The sequence below is a fragment of the Falco peregrinus genome, chromosome 5 (genome assembly GCF_023634155.1).
Source record: "Falco peregrinus isolate bFalPer1 chromosome 5, bFalPer1.pri, whole genome shotgun sequence".
Classification (NCBI taxonomy): domain Eukaryota; kingdom Metazoa; phylum Chordata; class Aves; order Falconiformes; family Falconidae; genus Falco; species Falco peregrinus.
This window is the reverse complement of record NC_073725.1, coordinates 24,666,547-24,689,165: the sequence shown is the minus strand read 5'-3', so window position 1 is coordinate 24,689,165 and position 22,619 is coordinate 24,666,547. Positions and strand designations below refer to the sequence as shown.

At 39.2% G+C, this 22,619-nt stretch overlaps 1 protein-coding gene across 2 annotated transcripts; it reads left to right on the top strand.

Moving 5' to 3' along the window:
• The first annotated feature begins 821 nt into the window (after positions 1–821).
• INHBA (inhibin subunit beta A) lies at positions 822–22,125 on the top strand. 2 transcript variants are annotated; one of them, XM_055806337.1, is made up of 3 exons: positions 822–894; positions 3,557–4,078; positions 15,192–22,125. In XM_055806337.1, the coding sequence occupies exons 2-3, from the start codon at positions 3,691–3,693 to the stop codon at positions 16,076–16,078; spliced, it is 1,275 nt and encodes a 424-aa protein (XP_055662312.1). In that variant the 5' UTR covers positions 822–894; positions 3,557–3,690; the 3' UTR covers positions 16,079–22,125. The 2 variants fall into 2 exon arrangements, with proteins under 2 accessions (XP_055662312.1, XP_013151041.1); XM_013295587.3 differs by lacking the exon at positions 822–894 and having other exon boundaries at positions 3,229–4,078.
• The last annotated feature ends 494 nt before the right edge of the window (positions 22,126–22,619 follow it).

Here is a 22,619-nt window from a genome sequence, read left to right as displayed (position 1 = left end):
CCTTATATATATTACTTTTGTGCTGCCTAATTGGCATAGTTGTTTCTGATTTTCACTAAACTGAAATGAAAATTGCATTTTATTTTATTCCACATGTATTAATATCACACTTGCAAAAAATGTGACTTGTCATTCATTGTAACTTATTTTTAGATGTCTAAACAGTTTTTAATAGTGTGATGCAATCTGCACATCAAGAAGCCAGGAGACTTGGACAAGAGCAATATGATTCATTTTTTAAAAGTGTTAAAGAGATCCCTAAGTTAACAGAAGGACATATTTGTACAAAGATTGATTTAGAAAAAAATAATCCACAGAAAAAGGATTCTTAATCAAATGCATTTTCCTGAATTTGAAAATAATCCAAATTTGCAAATAGATTATCTGGTATATCCTTAAGTATGAAAGAAGAAGAAAACAATTTGCAAGCTAGTAATTAAGTATCTGGCAAATACTGTAGCTGAACTAAATCAATGATATCTACATCTAATAATATCTATATCTAGCTATGCAATAAAACAAGTTGGAGTATGTCTTCCTGACTCATAATGTTTGCTTTCAGTCTGATTTTAAGTTCTATTCTTTAAATGGATACAGAGATCACCACTACAAGTTGAATCCACGATATTTTGTCATGCTAGACAATTAGGAGTTTCCATTAGATAATTACCAGAAGTATGTCTCATACAGGAAAAACAGTCAATTGCTGATGTAACAGGATTAACCAATCCAGCACAGTGATCCGGCCCACTTACTTTTTGACAGACATTATATGTGAGTGTACACATGAGAAGTACAGTATAAAGCTTCGCATTATAAATACCACAAAGAGGAACTTCAGCAGTTCTTAATGCACAATACAGCAGTCTCCTTCTGAGAGTCAGGACTAGAGAGGTAAAACTTTAAATCAGCTTTTTTTCTTTTAAAATTAAAACTTTTAATTCCTGTGCATGCTGTTGCATACTGTTAGGGCTATATTGAATGAATGCATATACAAAGCTTTGCAGCTCAGGTAATTTTACAGAAAGAGTCTGAACCACTATTTCTGTATTTATTAAAACACTATGCTTTTTCCTACATATATCTATATGTATGTATGTAAGTACAAATGAACTATATATAAGCGGTATCAGTGGACTTGCATTTAGAAAACAGTGGTTTTTAGAAAGTTATGCTTTAATGTTAAATCTGTCATCATCATGGCATGCAAGTAAAGTATGCTATACCTATATGTAATAGGGACTGTTTGTGATGTGTACCTGTTATATATGGCAAGCAACGTATACCCCACAGCAAGAACCTAAATATACCTACCTGTATTTTATATTGATTTATGCCTATCCCTTACTTTTCATTAGACACTGTTGGGATAGGTGTTATATTAGAACTATAAATAACTCCTTTAATTATGTCTTCTGTTAGTACATCTAATCATGAATGCATATTTTCGTCTGAAATTATTTTTTTCGTCCAATTAAACTTTTAGTTCTATTTCAAGCTGACTTTCAGACTTCACATAATTACAACAGACTTTGGGCTGTTCACAAGATCCAAGAAATTTAGATGTATTATAGCGAGGTTTGTGTTACAAAGATGTGTTTATAAGAATGGCTGCAGGGTTTATAATGCTGACAGACCCGTAAGTGTAACAGTATATAACAGTATAGCAACTGAGGTCAGTAAAACACAGATGAGGGTGTACTGTGGATGCCTTATAACAGTGAAAGACTTATAAAAGAGCTTAATTGAAAAGGACTTGCAATATATAACATTTGTAAAACTTTGGTTGATTATTCAATTACTTCTGTATGTTTCATTTACTCTAACTATAATTCCTTGCCTGTCTCTCAGCCTATGTGCCTGTAGTCATCTCATGGAAATTAGAGACCTTACAATGCTTGTATTTATAAATTACTCCTTTCCACTAAAATACAATGGTCAGTGGTAATATAGCAAAAGTGGAATAATTGCTGGGTAGGAGGTAAGCACACCTGAGAAGACAGAGATGTGTGAAAGAGAGAGTGAAAGGAAGGAAAAAAAAAGGGTAAATATTAAAAGAGCAGAAACTCTTCCAAGAAAATCTGTAGAAGTTAAAGTGTGGAGGGGAAGAACCTCAAAATTACAGTCTATCAGCTGCAGTTTTCTCATTTTCCATTACCATGTTCAAATGTGAGTGCGTCTGCTAGCTAAGGAACAGAATGGCGAGGCTACAGAATGTAAAGGCGACATGAAGCCATGGCAGTGACACAGGAAATGTCTTTTCACTGCAGAGCAAAACCTTCACTGGCATAAACTGACAAGGGTCTACCAACGCTGGTTGAAACTCCAGCTTCTACCAGTGTTGTAGATTGCTTTTCATTCCCAGTGTCTTATTCTGATATTATGATTGCTCTGTGTGGTTTAAATGAATGAAAGAAAAAGTGCCTTCTAAAAACAATGGGCCAAATGTAGAAGATCTTACTAAGTCTTCAATCAGGCAGAATTATTATTGGCACCGATGAGGGATTTGCCTGAGTCAGGAGTATGATTTGGCCAGATGACATGTAACACTTTTCACCTTCAAAGCATTTTTCAGACATTACTAAATTAACCCCAAACCTAAATATATCTGCCTGAGAACTTCTAGGCACAGACTAGCATAGAAGTAGTGATATTTCTGGTGGGAGAGCACAACCTTAGCATGTCACAAATATGTGCTGTACCAACTCCTGCTTAGCCTTTCAGTGCCTGACTGCATATTGCAGCTGGGGAGTGTATCATGTATTATATAGCCCTACAAACAACAGTGTTATTTTGCTCCTGTCAGATCTCTTGCCAGTGTTGATAACCTCCAGCATTTAGAACTGAGGATGAAAGATCTTTTTTCTTCTACTCAAGGCAGAATAATGTTCTGCCCAAAATATTCAGAGCCCCTGCCCTCATCCCCATCTCATTCACAAGCTATTTAGCATCTCCTGCTATCCTAACAATAGCAGGCAGGACCAAGAGCAAGGTGCTTGTTAATATAAGGTTTCTCTCTTTTCATTCATTCATATTTCCTCTGTTTAGTTAAGCCAGTGATACCGCTGAAGGAATAAAACAAACAAACAAAACAAAAAAAAAAAGAGGAAGAAAGAAAGGGGGAAAAAAAGGAGGGGGTGGGGGTGGTGGGGGAGCTAGGAGGGTCAAATGGAGGGGAAAAAAAAAAAGAAGAGTAAATTTACAGGCATGAAAAGAGATTTTAGAAAGGGGGGAGGGCAGAAACCACGAGTAGTGATATTTGAAGAGAGGTGTGTTAGGGGAGCAATGAGCATAAGGAAGCCAGCCTGCCTGTTCCTCCCCCTTCCTAATCATAGCCTTTACTCACAGACAAAACTCCCTCCCTCTCTCATTCACTCACTCACTTTAGGCCAATCCGTCCTCTCTCTCTCTCCCCCTCTCTCTGTGTCTCTCTCCTAGTCTGAGACAGAGTCAGAACTCTTCTCCCTGACAGCCACAAACATCTACAGCACTTATTGCATTCAGAGAGGGAACCTGCAAACAAAACTTCACAGAAAACTTTTGGTTCTTGTTCCAGAGAATTTGCTGAAGAGAAGGAAAAACAAACAAACAAACAAACAAAACAAACCAGCCCCAAAAAAAACTGTGCGTGAAGGGGGAGGAAAAGCAGGGCCTTTTAAAAAGGGAATCACAACAACTTTTGCTGCCAGGATGCTTTTGCTTTGGAAGAGAGGATTTTTGTTGGTGCTTTGCTGGATTATAGTGAGGAGTTCCCCAACCCCAGGATCCGAGGGGCACAGTTCAGTCACTGACTGTCCATCATGTGCCCTCGCCACGCTCTCAAAGGATGTGCCCAGCTCACAGCCTGAGATGGTGGAAGCAGTAAAGAAGCACATACTGAACATGTTGCACTTGAGGGACAGACCTAATATCACCCAGCCGGTGCCCAAGGCAGCACTTTTAAATGCCATCAAAAAACTCCACGTGGGAAAGGTGGGAGAGGATGGTTATGTGGAAATAGAGGATGATGTTGGAAGAAGAGCCGAAATGAATGAAGTTGTGGAGCAAACCTCAGAAATCATCACTTTTGCAGAATCAGGTGAGTGCTTGAAAAACAAACCTGTAAAATATCCTTTGTGCCAGAACTGCAATTAACTTCTTTTCTTCTCCTCAGCAATAATGTTTTCTGCAAGGTTGTAGGATGAGACCTGGGGGAAGGGAGAAGGAGGAATGGGATGGGGGGGTGGGGGGTAGGACTCTGAAGGAATTTGATTTTTCTGACTTAGTCTTGGCTACAGATTACACTTGCTAAGCACAGTCAGCCACACAGGGAGGAAGCTCTCTAACCAATCTTGAGCAGAAAGTCAGGCTGCAGCGGGGTCCTCCAAACTGTGCCTGTGAAGCCAGAGTACTTACAGTAAAGTACTGGACTGCAGAGCTGATGGTGAAAGAAAAAGGGCTGAAGCCTTTTGGGGAGTTTATCAAGACAGAAAGTGAGCTGCAAACTAGAGAAACAACCCTTTCATGTAAAAAATTATAGTGGAAGCTAGAAAATCAGATGAAGCAGCTTTAACTTCTAGAAGTGAGAGGGTTTTATGTGTTTGGCTTTGGGTTTTTTTTGGGGCGTTGTTTTTTTTGTTTGTTTGTTTGTTGTTTTTTTTTTTTTTTAATTTAACACAGCATCTTCGGCAATAAAGAGTTGCAGGGACTGTCAGATGACTTCAATAGAACCGGACAAGTTGCTGTAGCTGATCCAATTTGTAATGCAGACTTCTGCATACTGGAAAAAAGATTCTGTTCCTAAAACACTCCTGCCAAAAAATGTAACCTTGGTAGGGTGTGTTTTGAACTCTTTCACAGTTCTGTCTTCTCTAACTCTTATACAGTAAGAGCTCAGAATATAGATATTTACTAAGTAATAGCTTAATAATCACATCAGCTGCCTACAGGAAACAGCTCTAAAGTTTTATTTTACTGTCCTGTTTCTACATGAATAGGACCAGAACCCATTTTAATTCAATGTGTATGTATGTGCATATATATCGGTTAGTATATGAGAGTATGTTTATACATGCATCAATAGCAGTATCTTGCAATAACTCTATCATCTAACTAACAGCAACTTTTTATGATGCTGTCTAGCCAAAGTATTTTTCTTGTTGCCAAGATGGTTTTAAAAGAATGTCATTGTTTTGTTTGGTACAGCATATGGTAGGCAAAGTATGCAAAGGAACTCCAAGCATTTTTGTTTAAAAGTTTGCTGCAGCAGTATAAACAATTAAGACAACACTCAGAGTTTCCAGTCCTGAAAACCTGTTGACTCAGATGTTCTGTTTGCAGGGAAGCCATGCACAAGAAGTGTGCATGCTTTTAAGAGCAGACATTCCTGCTGGCTGTCTGATTTCCAACTGTACAAGGAGCCCTTGATTTTGGAGTCCTTGTTAATATACACATTATCAGTTCTTTCAGTATCAAAGTTCAGGCTTTTCGGTTTTTCCATCCCCTCCACTTCAGAAAGCATGCAGAAGGTGTCAATGCCAGTGGTCATTAGAAGCAGGGGCAGCTCAAAATTAGTTTAGAAATGAGTTTTTAAAAGCAAGGAAATCTCTAAGCTGTCTATGCGTCGGATTCCCCACCTGGTTTTCAGCAGCTCGCTCTAAGCACAGTGAAACACATATGGCATGAGCAGTGTTTTCTCTTCACTGTGTGAGTCCCAATCATTTGTAAACACATTATTGTCTCTCCTGAGCTCTGACACAAAGGAATTTGGAATTTGATATATGCCTACTCAGTACGACACCCTCCAACAGCGACTCCTGAAGCTATTGGCTCTCAGGGTCACGTGAGCAGCAAAATTCGTGCCATTACCCACACGCTGGCCAATAGTCCAGTCACCGATCCCCCTCCACAAACTACCCAGCATTAACACGTCACTTTGTTTGATTTGCATTGCATTGACCTACCACTGCTAGCCAAATTAGTTTAAGAAGACATATGCTATGGCGTTGCACAGCTGAAGGATGGGGGGCATCTGCTGTGTTCCCATGCCTTTTCTTCCCTGCTGCTCTTCTCCACCTTCACACTAAGCCCGTCCTGCAAGCCAAGGGAGGAGGGCTGCTCCAGCCTTTTCCTATACCCACTAGAGTTTGATTTTGGGAGAGGAAGGAGTATTTAGCAACCTAGATACTGAGCTCTAGGGTTTGGGCTTATAATGGAAATGATAACTCCACTCTGCGGAGTAACGTCAGACTGCTAAAACACATTTCTCATCTATAGCCATTCATATCTGGTGTCTTGCTAACGTCAGAAGATCTACCAGATGCCAATGCTGCAACAGCTTAAGGAAACTCTACCTGGGATCTCTTCCACTCATGCAACAGCAGTATTGCATGGCAGATATTAAGGCATTCTTATTTTTCCTTACTGAGGAAAGTGAGGCAGAAAGAAGGCCAGTGACATGCCATATAAGAAGTGTGTGTTATAAACATAGGAATAGAATCTAACCACATGGTCAGTCCCCACTTTTCACTCTGTGAGAACTGGGAAGAGTACGGATAAGTTCAGAGCAGCGAGCAGGAGAGTAAACATGCTCCTCTCACAGTCAGGTTAATGTTCTTCCTGCTTTTAACATGAAACTCGCTGTGTCGCGAAAGAGGGCAATGGGAAATCAATGAAAATGAATGGAAACATCTCACGTTGTATCAAATAAAGGTCTATGGAAAGAGAAATAAGACTTTAGGCTTTTTGTTCCTTTGGGCATGACTTGACACAAACCAGCCATTCCCCCGACCTTCCAGAAGCCACATTTACTACTTGCCTTCATAAAAAAGTAGTATTTCCATCTTTCATCAGCTGTATCGTCAGACATACAATGAAATGGTGTGAATGAACAAACAGTGCCCTGTGCACATGGCTCTGGCTTGAGACTGCTATTTTCTAAAATAGACCAAAAATCAAATGAGCACAGGCTTTGGACAATTAGAGGGGAAACTAAATGCAGTGAACTTGTCTGAAGCACAGGTGTAGTTATGTCCAGGAAATCAGCAAAATACTTGGCAGGTACTTTTCACAGCTAACAAATCCAGGCAGATCTTTGCAGAACTAATGACCGTGAGTATTGGGCAAAAGTTTACAAATGCACCCTACTGTCCTTTGGCACTCTTACAAGTAAAACATGAAAATGATTTTCTACTTGCATATCAAAATAAGATTACTAACCTCGATTAGTTCTTCTATGAGGGTAGCTGTGCCAGAGTTGTGGGTTGCTTCAAGGTCTTAAAAATAGTCTTTTGAGGAGAGGGGTCATATAATTTTGTGACAAGCAAACCCAACAAGTTCTATAACTGAAATACCTAATGCCCATAAAATATGCTTGGCTACTAACTCTTTCATTATTTTAAGTAGATAGCTTATTAGGCAGAGCTGGGATTTTGCCAAGTTAATTTGATCCTGGCAACTAAACTACCAATGAAATGGGTTGATAACATCAGCCCCCGAGAAGGTGATAGGAATTACTGGGTGGAAATACTGAAATCCAAAGGCTTATCTTTATGAAAACTATAAGGAAAAAATGAGAAGTCTGACAGCTGTTTCGACTGCTTCTACCTTCTTGTATCACTTCATACTGACTTCAGGGTGAACCGACTTGATCATGTGAGACCTACTTTCATGTGCAGATACATGCGTGTACACACTCATGCCTTTTCTTAGGATGACACCTACTCCTATATAGCCAGGCTGGTAGTTCAGGAGGAAAAAATGGATGGGTTGCTTGTGTCTCTTTAAATCATTTAGTCAATTTTCTTTTGAAAGCGAATGTATTTAATGGCACAGGTATCCGTGCTGAATAAAGAATGGCCACGAGAGGGCACACTCCAAAGGCTTTTTGCTCCACGCAAGGCAACCTTCCTGCAAGCTCTTATGCTACCTAATTAGATCCTGAATCCCAGAGATCTTTATGCTTATCTGTAGCTTCTCTGAGTGGAGCTCATTTCTTACTTTTAGCTTATTTAAAAGGCAGAGATTCACTGGAGTGGAAGACTGCAAGTAAAATAGTGCAGGAAGGAAACAGGCAAAGGGAAAAAGATGGACTAGACACTAGAAGTTCTGGGAATCTAGAGACATCAGAAATTATCATTATTATTTTTTACAAGATACTGAGAAATGTGACCATGAATCATCATCTGAGCTGATTTTCTCACATTTTTTTAATGCAATCTCCTTGGGTTTTAGAAAACAAGCCTATTTCCCCTGATTTTTTGGAGGTTTTGGGGTTTTTTTTGTTTGGTTGTTTTTTGGGGGTTTTTTGTTTGTTTGTTGTTGTGCTTTGGCATACTGTATCAAAGATTTCAAGTTTACCAAATGAAAGGAAGTTACTTCCAGAAGAAGAAAGCCATTCTGTATTTATCTGTTTCATTGTAACAAAATGTGAGAGTTCAGGGAGGTTGGTTAGTTTGAGAACAACTTAAGAAAGCACAGACAAATCTGAGAACATGGGAACCAGTTTAGAAAAAGATACCTGAGAGAGAGACAGAAAGTACTATGTGTGCCAATCTTTGTGTGCAGTCATGCACACAGTTTTGCATGCAAATGTAGTTGCGAATAGCTGAATATGCATTTTCCTGTATATAGTGCACATATGTCCATATGTACAGGTATGCCAAGGCAGACATGCTTATACACCCATGTAGCTATACCTACATCACTGCAATATGAATAGATTCCTGCAGATAAGTACATGCATCCATGTGCTCTGCTGTGTGCATGATGTCTCTATATTGCATATGTGTAAATGATGCATGGTGAGGAGTTCTTATAGCTAGATATGTCTATATGGGTATGAAAAGGCAATGTCATTTAATGCAATGGAGCTTTGCAAGATTGATTTAAGATTGACCATTACTCTACTGGAAGCAACTGAAATTTCTGTTATTCATTTCAATGGGCTTGGGATTTCAACCTTAGCGCACAGAAAATAATTATTTTCATGAAAACAGACTGGCAGCTTCTGATCCACTTAATGTTATGATTTAAAACAAATTATTAAAAGTATGTAAAAAACCACAAAATTCTCCCTTTTATTAGAGAGAGTATGGTAATGTTTTTACCTTGAAATATATTATTGGTGCAAGTGACCCTAAACTTTGCTTGAGCTATTTTAGAGGTAAATGCAAAAATCAAGTAACAAAAAACTTCAACCAAACAAACACCTTTTTTGTCTCTAAATATTTAAAGCCATGTGGGGGAAGGGCTTTCAATTTGGAACAAACTAGGCTGTGGATGTAAAGTACTTCCCTCCTAACAAAATAGCAGAAGAGAGTCAACGTTCACTAGAACTGAATTATTTCACATTCTGAATGACCTTGTCAATGCTCCTTTGGGTTAACTTTTCAAGAGAAGGTATTTAAATAAGGTTGATGCTGCTTTTCCCCCTCATGAACACTTGGGGAATAGTTCTTTTTCCTGTTTTTCTTTTTTGGTTTATTTTTTCTTACAAAAAAAAATCTCCTTTTGCTGGCAGCAAAGGGTATGTGAACATAAAGATAAGGTGTTTGTTATTTGTGTCATAGTTGCTTATCCCTTTGTAAGAGGCAAATGTCAGGCAGTCAGGGAGCAGGAACAAAAGTATGTAACCTGGATGACCAGTCACACATGAGGGGTGATGAATAGTTAGAATAAATCGTTTGCCAGTAATCCATAGGCTGAAACGCATTCACAGAAACAGCCACTGTCTAATCGTGGTAATAACACATTTGTAATAATCAGTCTGCCTAGGGGATAATTGCCAGACGATAACAGTGCTAAATTCACTGAATAAATTCTACACTGTGAACAATTCAAGTAACTCTAGTGGTCACTCATTAGTAAACATTTTGAGCAATTATCTCTCAATAACCATGCTCTTCTCTTCACTCTCTTTAGAGGAACCTTTCTAGTAACCTATTTTTTTCTGTCTCCTGGGGAACGGAAATGAGAAGTGAAGAAAAGGATGCTTTTGAATGTAATTACAGATTGGCACGCGGTACAAATTCCCCCAAATCTAAACATAGGCAGTAGTAAAGTTAGCAACTAAAAAAGGGAAAAAAAAAGGTTGCTTTGTATGGAAAAACAGTTCACTTACAGTATAATGCAAAAACAGTTCAAAATTAAGCACCAGCGAAGCATGGAAATTTAAAGTAACAGCACCTTCTTACACAGTGAGCATTTTTCAAAGGAAAATTTAAATACTGTGTATTAAGAGGAATTAAGAATAAATCATATTGTAATGTCAGGAAGGATAATCACTTTCATTACAAAAAAAATAATCATTTAACAGCATATAGTAAAAAAAAAAAAAGTAATGTTAAGTATAGTAGCATTTTACTCAAAAAAAGATCCTTGTAAATCATATAGTTTAGACCCTACCTAGTATATGTATATAGCTTGAAGTAACAGGGCTCGGTCTTGAATCCCACTGCAAATTGCAAATAAATCAGTTTCAATTGCATAAAGCCAGCGACACCGACGGAAGGACCCTTAGCCTCAGAGGCAGAGCGCTGGAGCCGCAGGCTCCTGCTGTGAGCCCAGTGCGAGCTGCCCCACACAGGGCTGCCCCACCAGCCTCCCCGCGCCTGGGCCCACGGGGCTCTGCCAGTCCCTCACACTCTCCTGTGACTCGACCATGCCCACCGCCCAGTGCCGCTTGGGAGTGGGTCCCGAGGGCAGAGTCCCATGTGTGAGCCCTGAACAGCCCTTCCAGAGGTGGGGAGGAGGGTACCTGTGCAGGCACACCTCTGCTCCCATGTTCAGGGCTCTGGCCTAAAAAGGTGCGCGAGCACCACTGAAGAGAAAAACAGATATGAGCAAACTCTCATGCTATATATACTGATGCTACACTTTCTTTCCATTCAGTAACTCCTTCCATTAAAGCTTTTACCATATATGCACTACTTCTTAGGGCTTGTATTTTTAACCATTTCTCACAGCATTTGTCGGTGTCACTTGTGCTGCTAGACTGCTCCCTAGGCGTAACAGCCCTCTTCCTGGAAGGGACTTTGCTCAGCAGTAAAGCAGAGAGGTGGCCTCTCCAAGGCTTTGGGAAGGGGAGATGAGGAAAAGCAATCAAAGGGGGCCCAAAGTAATCCCTCATCTCCTTTTTCAGCTGCTTTCCGCTATGATAACTATCCAGGCTGTTGACATCGCCGTTTATACGAGCATGGAAGTGATGAAGGCATTACCACTGTTGGGCTGTGGGTCTTTCCACAGGAATCAGGCAGGAGGAGCAGGATGATTAGAAATGGAAAAAGACCCTTGCAAATCAGCTGTGGTAGATGAAAAGGCAGGACAAGAGGATAAACAAAGTGTAATTATGGAAGTGATACCATCCCCAACTTTCAGGAAGGTCTCCTTTTCACTTTCAGTTAGATTAACAGTATATATTGCCAAAGCTTTGAACCTGGTCATTAACTCAGACCAAAAAGGAAAGACTGTTAAATCCCTAAGCAATATTTGTAGAAAATGAAATACAGCATTTTTTTTTGTCTCAGAGCATTTAAAGTATTTATTTTATTGTAGCACCGAACCTATTGGAAATAAAGGTCCTGTTATAAAATGCATGTGTAATCATTACAAGCCGGATCCAGAGATCTCAATTCAGTTTTATCACAGGCCAGACTCTGATTTCAAAATGAGCTTCTCTGAGCATAGTGACCTCGTAAAGACTGCAGGATTCATACAATTTGTGCTGTGTGATCGCAACAAACTAGTTGTGAATGTGGAGAGAATTCAGAAAAGCTTCGTTTTTTCCTAATGTGAAAGCATGCTTTTTATCCCTAACTTTTCACCATTCCCAGTCTCCTTCTAAAAAGATCTGTGAAAGGGAAAGGTTTTTTTTTTATTGCTATAAAACCTTTTATTAGCTATGCAGGTTTGAGGACTCAGGATTTTGTTTCTTCCAGAAATATTAGGCTCATATAAGCTTCCTGCATCTTTTTTCTTTAAAATCTGAATCAAGCATTCGTATGTGAAAACGTAACTAACCACATCCAGAGAGGCTGTTATTGTAGCTAACAACCTACAGGGAGGCTGTTATCCTTGTATAAGGACACGTCTTATACTACCTTGTTCAAGCTCACTTCTTCCCTCAAGTGAAGAAAAAGCAAGTACTTGGGTACTTTCACCGTACTATTCTAGTATTTTTCGTAATGAGGAAGAATTCAACTTTCACACACAGAGAAGTATATGAAAAACTAATTAAGAGAATTATTGAGGTCCTGTTTCTTTCATGTTATATCTGCCAAAAAGACTGGTTGTATTGCTACGCTTCTGACCAGTGCATAAGGTAATATGAATATTTACTGTTGGAGATAAGTCGCTTCATAACTATTTTCACCTCCCACTAGCATGGAAATAACAGAATGTGAAATATCATGCATTAGCACTTAACAGTATTAGGTCATTCTGTAACACACGACTGCCTGACTTTTCTGATCGGACGGGCCATACAGCTTCTTCTCTTGTTGAGCCAGGTCTGAACACCCCGGCTCCTGTCTTCAGAGCATATGACTGGCCCAGTTTTCCATGTTTATGTCCAGCACAGCTGATCTGCTTATGCATGGGAACCCCCCTAGTGCCAGAACTGCTGTCTGTGCCCAGCTTGGTACCTCAGGAACACAGAATAAGTTTTGCACTTCCCAGCAGTATCTGCCTATTCCCTGCACCAGTCTGTGAGCTCTGGGGAAAGAAACCAGCTGGGAAGAGGCTGCTGGTGCCAGAACACTTTCTGCAGCTTGGTCTAGACCACCATTTTCCCCTCAAGGCTTCCTTCACTAGGGACAGCAAGCAGAAAGGGTTGAATGGAGAGTCTTGGAGGCAACAACCCAACCCACTTCTGGCAAGTCACCTGCCTTCAGGTTCCCCTGAAGCTCAGGTCTCCCTCAGAAAGGATTTATTGTGACTGTGCCAAGGAAGGGGATAAGATAACGTTAGAAGCTTGCTTTAGAAGAGTCAGGGGAAATGAAGCCACAGGCTGGCTGGCTGGTCCTTGCAGGCCTTAGAAGTCTTCATTCTCATAAAACACACTCTTTATAGCATCCCTACATACAAAGCAACCAGACTCTTTGACCACACTTCCTGGGAATGAGGAATGTCATTGCACATCTACATCCTCATGGTCTGAAACCTGGGCAGGAGTGGGATTAATGCCTATTTCCTGCCCTTTGCTCCAACAGAGCTGGGAAGTTTGCTGTAGTTTCATTTCCAGAATGGAAAAAAATTGGTGTTAGCTGGTAAGAGCTGACTAATGAACTTTCCATCAGTATTGAATGAATGTTATTTTAAAAATAATAAAACCCGAGTAACTCCACCATGCCTTGCAGTACTGGTTGGCTTGCTCTGACTTTTCTATAAGGCACTGTCCCACTGGTTCGTGTAGCTCCCTGAGAAATCAATGTAACTCACTTTGGAGACTGGCATCAGCAAAGCCTGTAGAAGCAGTTAACACAAACCATGTGTTTCCCTATCTCAGCTACAGTTAAAAGTCTACAGTTTCACACTCTCACTTACAGGGAAAACAAAACCAAAATGCTGTGCCCTTTGGCCACTGCAATTCAGAAACGTCTGTCTCTTTGACCTGGGAATGCCACCAGGGAAAGCTGAGTGTGTCAGTGCCAGGACTTCACAGAGAGGGAAAGCAACAGGTAGCTCAAAGGGCAGCACAGCCTGCCTACAGACTTCAGAAACCAGGAACTCTTGAATTTGGAAGTGAATATGGGATAGATGTCTCTTGTGATTTTGCCCCACTTCTGCCTCACCTGAGAACGGGGGAGCAAGGAGATGGACAGGGAGCCCCTACTAGCGAGTTCAGTGATCATGGGAAGCAAGGAGGAGAGCCTTGCTGCTCTGAGAGCAATTTTTCCTGTACGTGTCCAACCACTTCACTTTTGGTCACCACTTGCCCTTTCTAGAGTGCAAAGTTCTAGTTCTGTGACAAGTAGAACCACTGCATAGAGAATTGGGTCAACAATTGTGGGCAGCTCAAGAATAATATCAATGACAAATTGGTAATTGTGAATACCATTTCTTTCTCACTAAGGCCAGATATCTGTGCATTTCAAATCTGTGACCCCAGTCCATCCTGGCCTCCACACTGAGAAAGAACAAAAGATGCCAACACAGCTTTTCCTTTTGTCAAGAAAATAGAAAAGTACCTCTCAAAAAAATAATGCCACCCACCCACCTACCTCACCCCACCCCCACCCCCCAGCTAATTCATTCTCTCTTAACTTTTTCATGCTCTAGTGATCAAATCATTAACGAGCCCTCATTATTCATTCCAACTTCTGCCAGGGATATGAGCTCTGTATCAGAGAAACACCTCCTCACCATCATAATCATCATCATGACATCTCAGCAAGTTGATACAATTATGCCAGAGAACCATCCCCATAATTATACAGTTCTTTAGCTCATTTCTCAGTGTACTCACCATTACTATAATCACAGTGAGTACAGTGTGTTAAATTAAGAACAGGATCTACAGCTAACATCTCACAGGATGAAGAGTTTGCCTGCTGCAATTCTGAAATTCTTTACAAAGTAACTCTGCAAACCTCCAAAGCCAATGCTCATGTTTTAGTATTTCTTTGTTTTTGAAACAATTGAAATTTACAACTCTCTTTAAGATGCATGTGAAGAATGGCATTTTACAGAGGGAGAAAGGGCAGACCTTATCCCCACATAATGTCCAAAGTACTACCAAAGAATTGGCAGGGCTGGAACTCAGTCCCTAACTTTAGCTATTAGGCACAGATTTCTATGTATATGGTACGTACAGTCACAGACTGCTGTCGAAAAAGCCTTTTTGCCTTTCAGCTAGCAATGATCACAAAGATAGCTTGGGCAAATGAACTCTTAACAACTACTGATGCTTATTTGCCATGAGATGCTTTACATAAATGACTGTATCATTACTATAGAACAAAATGTTAAAATGTGATACTGGAAAATAACAGGCAAATAAATACCTTTCTAAGGAGATAATTTTCACAACAGACAAGCTGAGGAGGGGATCAGGTGAATGAAGGTTAGAAGACAAGAATCACAAAAAATCAAAAAGTCAAGTAGGAAACCTAGGGAACTTCATGCCTGTGGAGACAGTAACAGAATTCTCTTTAACAGAATGCAAGCAGACATACTAACAAGTTCTTCCTGTCTATTTCCATTTACCAAATCAGGCACAGCCAAGAAAATGTTGCACTTTGAGATTTCCAAGGAAGGCAGTGAATTATCGGTGGTGGAACATGCTGAAGTGTGGCTTTTCCTGAAGGTCTCCAAGGCCAACCGGAGCAGGACAAAAGTCACCATCCGCCTGTTTCAACAGCAGCGGCAGCCAAAAGGCAACTCTGAAGGAGCAGAAGATATGGAGGATGGGGGCCTGAAAGGTGAAAAGAGTGAGACTTTGATTTCAGAAAAGGCAGTGGACACCCGTAAGAGCACTTGGCACATCTTTCCTGTCTCCAGCAGTGTCCAGAGACTTCTGGACCAAGGGAAGAGCTCTTTGGATGTGCGGATTGCCTGTGACCTGTGCCAAGAGACGGGTGCCAGCCTGGTGCTACTGGGAAAGAAGAAGAAAAAGGAAGATGATGGGGAAGGGAAGGAAAAGGATGCTGGAGAATTCACAGGAGAAGAGGAGAAAGAGCAATCACATCGGCCCTTCCTGATGATGCTTGCCCGACACTCAGAGGACCGTCAGCACAGGCGGCGGAGACGAGGCCTGGAGTGTGATGGCAAAGTCAACATTTGCTGCAAGAAGCAGTTCTTTGTCAGCTTCAAGGACATAGGATGGAGTGACTGGATCATTGCACCTACAGGTTATCATGCCAACTACTGCGAAGGAGAGTGCCCCAGCCATATAGCAGGCACATCTGGTTCATCATTATCTTTCCACTCCACTGTCATCAACCATTACCGCATGCGGGGCCATAGCCCCTTTGCCAACCTCAAGTCATGTTGCGTGCCCACCAAGCTGCGGCCCATGTCCATGCTCTACTATGACGATGGCCAGAACATCATTAAGAAAGACATACAGAATATGATTGTGGAGGAGTGTGGCTGTTCATAGACGCATGTGTGCGCAAGACCCTTCTCATTAAGTTGAGAAGAAAATTTATCAAAAGCCCAAGAGGAAAGACCAGACACGGTATAACCTTTTTTGATGAAACAAACATCAGAAATAAAAGCTAAAATAGAAGATAGAGAAAAAAGAGAGGGGAAGAAGAAGGGAAAAAGAAAAAGACGACTTATGGAGGATCAGAAAAGACTTCGGCTATAAAAAGGAAGAAAGTTTCATGAACCTGGGCTTGAATGAGATACGTCTGAATGGCGGTATGGGTTGGGGATTTCCCCTTCCTTTCAGTATGCTCCTTATGTTATTACATAGTATACTAAACATTAGTTATTACTAGGGGAGTTACGTTCCATCCCTTAGTTACCTATCAGTTCAAGCCATGGTAGCAGCTCATCTAACCTGCAGCAATTTGGACTACGTCCAAAATATCATTGAAATTCCTTGAAAAGCCATGTGTATGAACATTACATTCACTGGCACTTCCCCCCAAATTTCTGAGGGACTGAGTAGGTGTGTAGTGTTTGTGTGTATATATATATGGCTATGTATTTATATACATATCTCTATACATATAGACACTATACACATACATATACTTAACATTGGTAAAGGGACAATATTGTGCAGGTGTATACACCTTCATCTTCTGCACTACATTTACAAAAAAAAAAAAAAAAGAAAAAGAAAAAGAAAAAAGGAAAATGAAGAAAAAAGAATAAAAAAAAGAATGAATGAAAGAATAAAAGTTACATTTTGTAAAGGTGCTTACAATGTTAGAACTATGCAAACTAGTTGGTTTGAACCTGTTTACCTGCGAGAGAGAGAAAAAAAAAAAAAAAAACAAACCAGAAAGACTTTTTTAAAAATGGAAATAACTTGTTTTAAAAAAATTCTTCAGTGAGAGATACTTGAAAGGAACATGTTTGTCCAGTTACTGGAGCCAAACATTTCTATATTTTGTAAAAAAAAATTTTTAATCGTTTACTATTTGCACTACAATGGTGTCTGACCTGTCTAATCCTTATTTAACAAATATTTGCAAGGGAGGGTGGTTGGGTGTGGGAGGGGTTGAGAGCTGCACTTATTGTGAGCTATACAAGAACTGCTACAGCACACAAAATAGCTATTTTTATTATTATAATAATTATTATTATTTTGTACCTTAAAATGAATAGACACATACACCAAAGACATTTGTGCGAGCTTCTAAACAGTCCGTTTGTGGTTGGTACCATTCAAATGTAATAAGTTAGGGTTTGAATTAAGGGTCAGTGAGTTGATTACATTCAGGCTGTTAACCAGTTAAATTCAAATAATGCCCTCGACAGAAAATTGCCATTTGAAGTAAGCCCAGAAAAGCCCTGGGATTTGGATCCAAGGTCTAGGATCTGAGGTCCACCTAAGCATAATTGTACTTTTTTGCATGTACAACACTAAGACTTGTCCCTGGTGCACAGGAACTGTGCATTGTTGGGAAACATCATGCAAAGGATATACATATATATATGTATATATTTCTGTATGTATATATGTATGTATACACAAAGTATAAGCACTTCTGGCTTCACTTTAATGTTCTTAAATCAATGAATGTTTGTGTGCAAAGCACAATATGTTAAAAGATTGTTTGTTTGTTACTACCAAGTGGGAGGTTACATGTTCAAAATAGTTTTTCTGTGAGAGAAACCTAAAGTGCTGGTGTACACTTAGAAAGTCTTGACGTAAAATTGCAAGCAGCTTTGGGCCCTGCCCACCATCACCCCTGCAAATATCCAGAAAATGGCAGTTGTGATAGGATTTCTGTTTGAAATGCAAGTCTTCAGCGAAAGACTGGCTGTCTCAACCACCACCCTCTAGCATGGCACCTCTTGATGGGTTTGCGCTTTACCTGTAAGACCTAATTTTCAGTGTCAACACCTAACCTGAAGGGTCCAACCCGTAGGGCATAGGTAGATAGTTTTAAAAAAAAATTCTATTGCTGTCATATTTAAAAGAATGTTTCAGTTAGAACATTTGTCTTTGAGTAGAGGGAGATGATAAGAGGCAATGGGAGAAACCTTTAGGCCCTGTTTACACTGAGTTTGATAACCCTGAGCCTGAAGCTTCAGACTCTCAAAGGTTTGCAGGACCAGGCCCCTGTTAGCTGCCTTCTGATGGGACAAGCTTCAAAACACCTCTCACAGAAAGAAACGCTAACGCGGCTCCCCACCTTGTTGAGAGCACCGTCTATATATATATAAATATATGTAAAAAAATAAATAAAAAAAGAAAGATAGCACAATTTAACCCTGTCACATTCGCTAGGGATAGCGTGTTAGCACCTTCTTGGCAAGAACCATGTTTAAACAGTGTAATCAGGGCCTTAAATTTTTGTCAGCCAAAACTGTTTGTGTGTGCATGTGTGCGTGGCTGTTCTCTGTGTGTGCATATGTATGTATGTGCACATGGGCACATGTCCGTATTTGTACGTATCAATAGATTAAAAAAAAAAAAAGAAAAAAAAAGAAAAAAAGAAAGAAAAGGAAAAAAAGCCCTTTCCTCTGTTGAATAGATATCAACATACATGCTTATAGCTAAGTTTTCTATCTAATTTATTCCACATTATTTAGATTGCATAGTACAGCTAATGGGTTATACATTTATGTACTTTTTATACAATGCATTTTTTACAGACTTGTTTGCAATTTGCAAAAAAAAAACTATTAAAAAATTATAACTATTGGGTAAACACTAAATTTGTCACTAAAGTATTCTGTAAAATATCAAGGCTTTCTGATTTAAATTATTTGCAGAAGTTTGTCGAGTTTTTTGTGTTTTATTCCTGGGGAAAGGGAGGGATACCAAATGCTAGTAGAAAAACTAAAAAAAAAAAAAAAAGATGCACAAATAATTTATCTTTCTAACTTAAACAAACCAACTTCCTAGCCCTGCTTCGTTTGAAGCAGCTGGCAAAATTACTGTTGATTTTTCTAGAAGTAGAGCCAGGCTCTGGAACAGCAGGAGCAGGGACACAGTCTGTGACAGTTGCTGAAGGGAATACCTTTTACTTCACTGGGCTTTAGACCTGTCCTTAAAATTGGATGCATATTGTCCCAGAACACTTACTCATGTTAACAGGCTCTTTGATGTCTACTGGTCTCCTTACAAGAGTAGTAAAACTACTTACACAAGTAAAAGTAAGCCAGGGTGAATCACAGGTTCCTTTTGCTGTAGGCAGTGTGAAGGGAGAGAAAGGATTTTGAATGAATGGCCCCATATCCAACATTGTTCAATTCAATTATTTAAACCAGGCTGCTTGCATCATGGTTGATCTCTGAACAGAGTGGCAAGGGAAGCAGGTGAGATGGCTCATGTTGGTAAAAACTGTTCTCAAGTGTGATTAGTTAGAGAGCATTGGGAGGACCTGAGATCCCAGCACCTTCCTCTAAATGACAATGACAAAACTCCCATTAGCTGCAAACAGAGTATGTTCAAACTCACGGTTTCCCTGGCCAAAGCAGAAATTGCCTTTAAAAAGAAGTCTGATAGCAAGCATGATACCAGCTTTTATGTTGTGAATGGGGACTGACCCTGAGACAACTTAAAAGTGAGGAAAGAAAACACAATTTTAGATGTGGTGAGCATGTTTCATTTTAGATACACCAAACCCAAGAAGGTTTTCAAATCAAGAAGCAACTGTTCTTAAGCCCTGTTTTTTAGCTTTCATTTGTGTGTATACTAGTCACAAATTTTAAAGGTTTCTCCCTCCGATCTCTAGATTCAGTCATGGGGTTTCGATTTGTGGTCAGTTATTTAAAGTAGGGGGAAATGAAAAAGTATATGATAAAATAAAACAAGAAATCGGGAAGTTAATCAAAACTGACTGATTTCAGCAAAACATCCCATCCTGATAATTTGATTTAATTAAAACTATATGCACTTAAAATAGCATTAGAAATTGTTACCATATTTAAACAGTTGTTTAAGGGCATGCAGTCTCAAAAATTACTTCTTTCAGGTATGAATACACACACACAAAAAAAAAAAAGCAGCTTTCAACTACTAACACATTCCTTTCCATATAACCTACTTCCTGGTTATACTGAAAATGTATTTTTGGTATATATTTAATCACAGAGATGTATTTATTTAGTACTTCCACAATCTTCTTACTTCACAGTTGCCCACAATTCGTTGTCTTTTCCTCTCTCTAAATCAGATGCTCACTAGATACAAGGCCTAAGAAACTGGCAGAAGTGTATGCTAAGATGTGTCTTTGGGAGGGCTGAATGTATTTGTGTTCTTAGGGTTTAGCAAAAGGAAATGCTTACAGATGCTTGAAATTATTTTGCACTCATGTATCACAGCAGAATACCAATCTAGGGCCCAATACCTTAGAATTGAATAAAATGGGAGTTTTGTCATTGACTTTAATAGAAACAGTCTCTTACCAAATCACTGCAAAGTAGGGCTCAGTTATATATACCTCCTTTTTCTGTATTTAGTTGAGATTTAAGCCATCAAGTTCATTTACTGTGACACCACAGGGCCACAAAGAGGCTAGCAGCAATATCTCTGAAGAAGAGAAGTTCAGGCATCTGTAAAGTCTATGTGCAAAATGAAAAATTTATGGACTATAGTTACTCTTGTGGAATAGTGCCTTACTCTGTAAGCAATGCTGTTAATTTCAGAGGGTCTCCTTTCCTAGAAAGTTACAAGTCAGCATCAGTAAAGTGAGCAAAATCTGTTTCTGGAGTGTAGGTAGAAGAGATGAGCTGGAAATGATTGAGTTCTTTAAGTTAAACCTCATGTCAATAGTGTGCATCAGTATAAGAATCAGATGCTAGTTACTTTCCTCACACTGAAAAAAGCTTTACTCCCCATCTGCTCTCACTGCATTACGTGTGGAGTAAAAAGGTTTTCAGTATGAGTAAATAAAATCATAATTTGACCTTTCGTGAACAACTATAAGCAACATTTTCATGGGCAGAAACAAACAGCACTTCTGGGTTATATAGCTATTTATTTTTTGAGATATAGTGAATCTGTGTTAATTCTCAATGGGTTTCTTTGTATTTAAATACTTTCAAAAACAATACATCGACGATGGGTTGAAGATATATATATGTATGTATATATACATATTATATATATCTACAGTATATATACACAACTATATATATGTATATACATATATATAAATTATGAAAGCCAAGATATTATGAAGCCTATTTTGTTTTTATCATTTTGTGTTTTGTTGTTGATATTATTATTATTATTGTTGTTATTATTATTATTTTGCATACTACATGCAGTGCTTTAACCAATGTCTGTTCGGCTAATGTAATTAAAGTTGTTAATTTATATGAGTACATTTCAACTATGTCAATGGTTTCTTAATATTTATTGTGTAGAAGGACTGGTATTTTTTTTATTTACAGTATGTTTAAAGAGGTAACAGTTTGATATGTTCTCATTTGTTTATATTAGAAGTTATTTATTTTCACGGCATTCCGTCTGGTATTTTGATATTTGGAAGGCATGCTACCTATACTTTGTACAGTTAGTGGGCAGTATTCAGCAGCTCCCGGTAGATTTTTAGGCCCTATGTTAAATAAAAGACCTGTTTGGGGTTTTTATTTTAGATCTTTCCTATTGGTTTGCCAGGACCACTCAGTGCACTTACTGCCAGACACTCTGCCTGTGTGACCAATTTATTCCTACTGTATTTACCCAGGACAGAGGACCAAAACCACCTCTGGTGTAAGTCCAGTGACTTCAGTGAAGTTATACCAGAGATGTATTTGGCTCACAGAGAAAATGCTTGTGCAAATCAATGCAAAGAAACAGCAGAAAGAAAGAAATAAACAGCAGAAAGAAAGAAACAAACAGCAGAAAGAAAGAAAAAGTAAAAGTCTTTGCATTCGGAGGGAGATTTCAACGTGTTAAAAATGTTTGGGTCAGCTACTATTTTATTTTACTTTGTTCTTTTTGTTATTTTGCTCTTTCTTATACAACAGCAGCAAAACCACAAGTGAAATAAATAAAGGGAGTTTCACCAAGCATTGTGTAATTGTCTCTTAATATGCATTCCTGGTTGGGAAATTCACAGAGGCTGGGGAAATAACAGAAAAAAAATAGAGGTGAAAAATATCAGTGCCTCTTTGCACTGAACAGTGTGATGTCTTCTCTTTGGTGTGACTGTGCTAAATGAACATTGGAATTCATGGCCCTACGTGTGTAATGGAATTTTAGGTTGCTCACTTCTCCTTGTGACAACATACTGAGCAGAAAACCTAAAAGCAACAGCAACTTTTCTTTGCCTGCAGGTTGTAAGGTCTTCAACTACCATCACCACAATTCCCCTGGATAATCCAGAATTCGATGCTTACACAGATAAAAGGAGAATTTGTATTACCAAGACAAAACTGCAAGGTTGTCTGTTCACATGCACTAGTTTATAGATTGATTAGTAGTCAAATGAAGTGATCAAAGAGGCCTGATCACAGGAATCTGATCCCTAGTGGTCTGAGTGAGAAATTATCTGAATACCCTC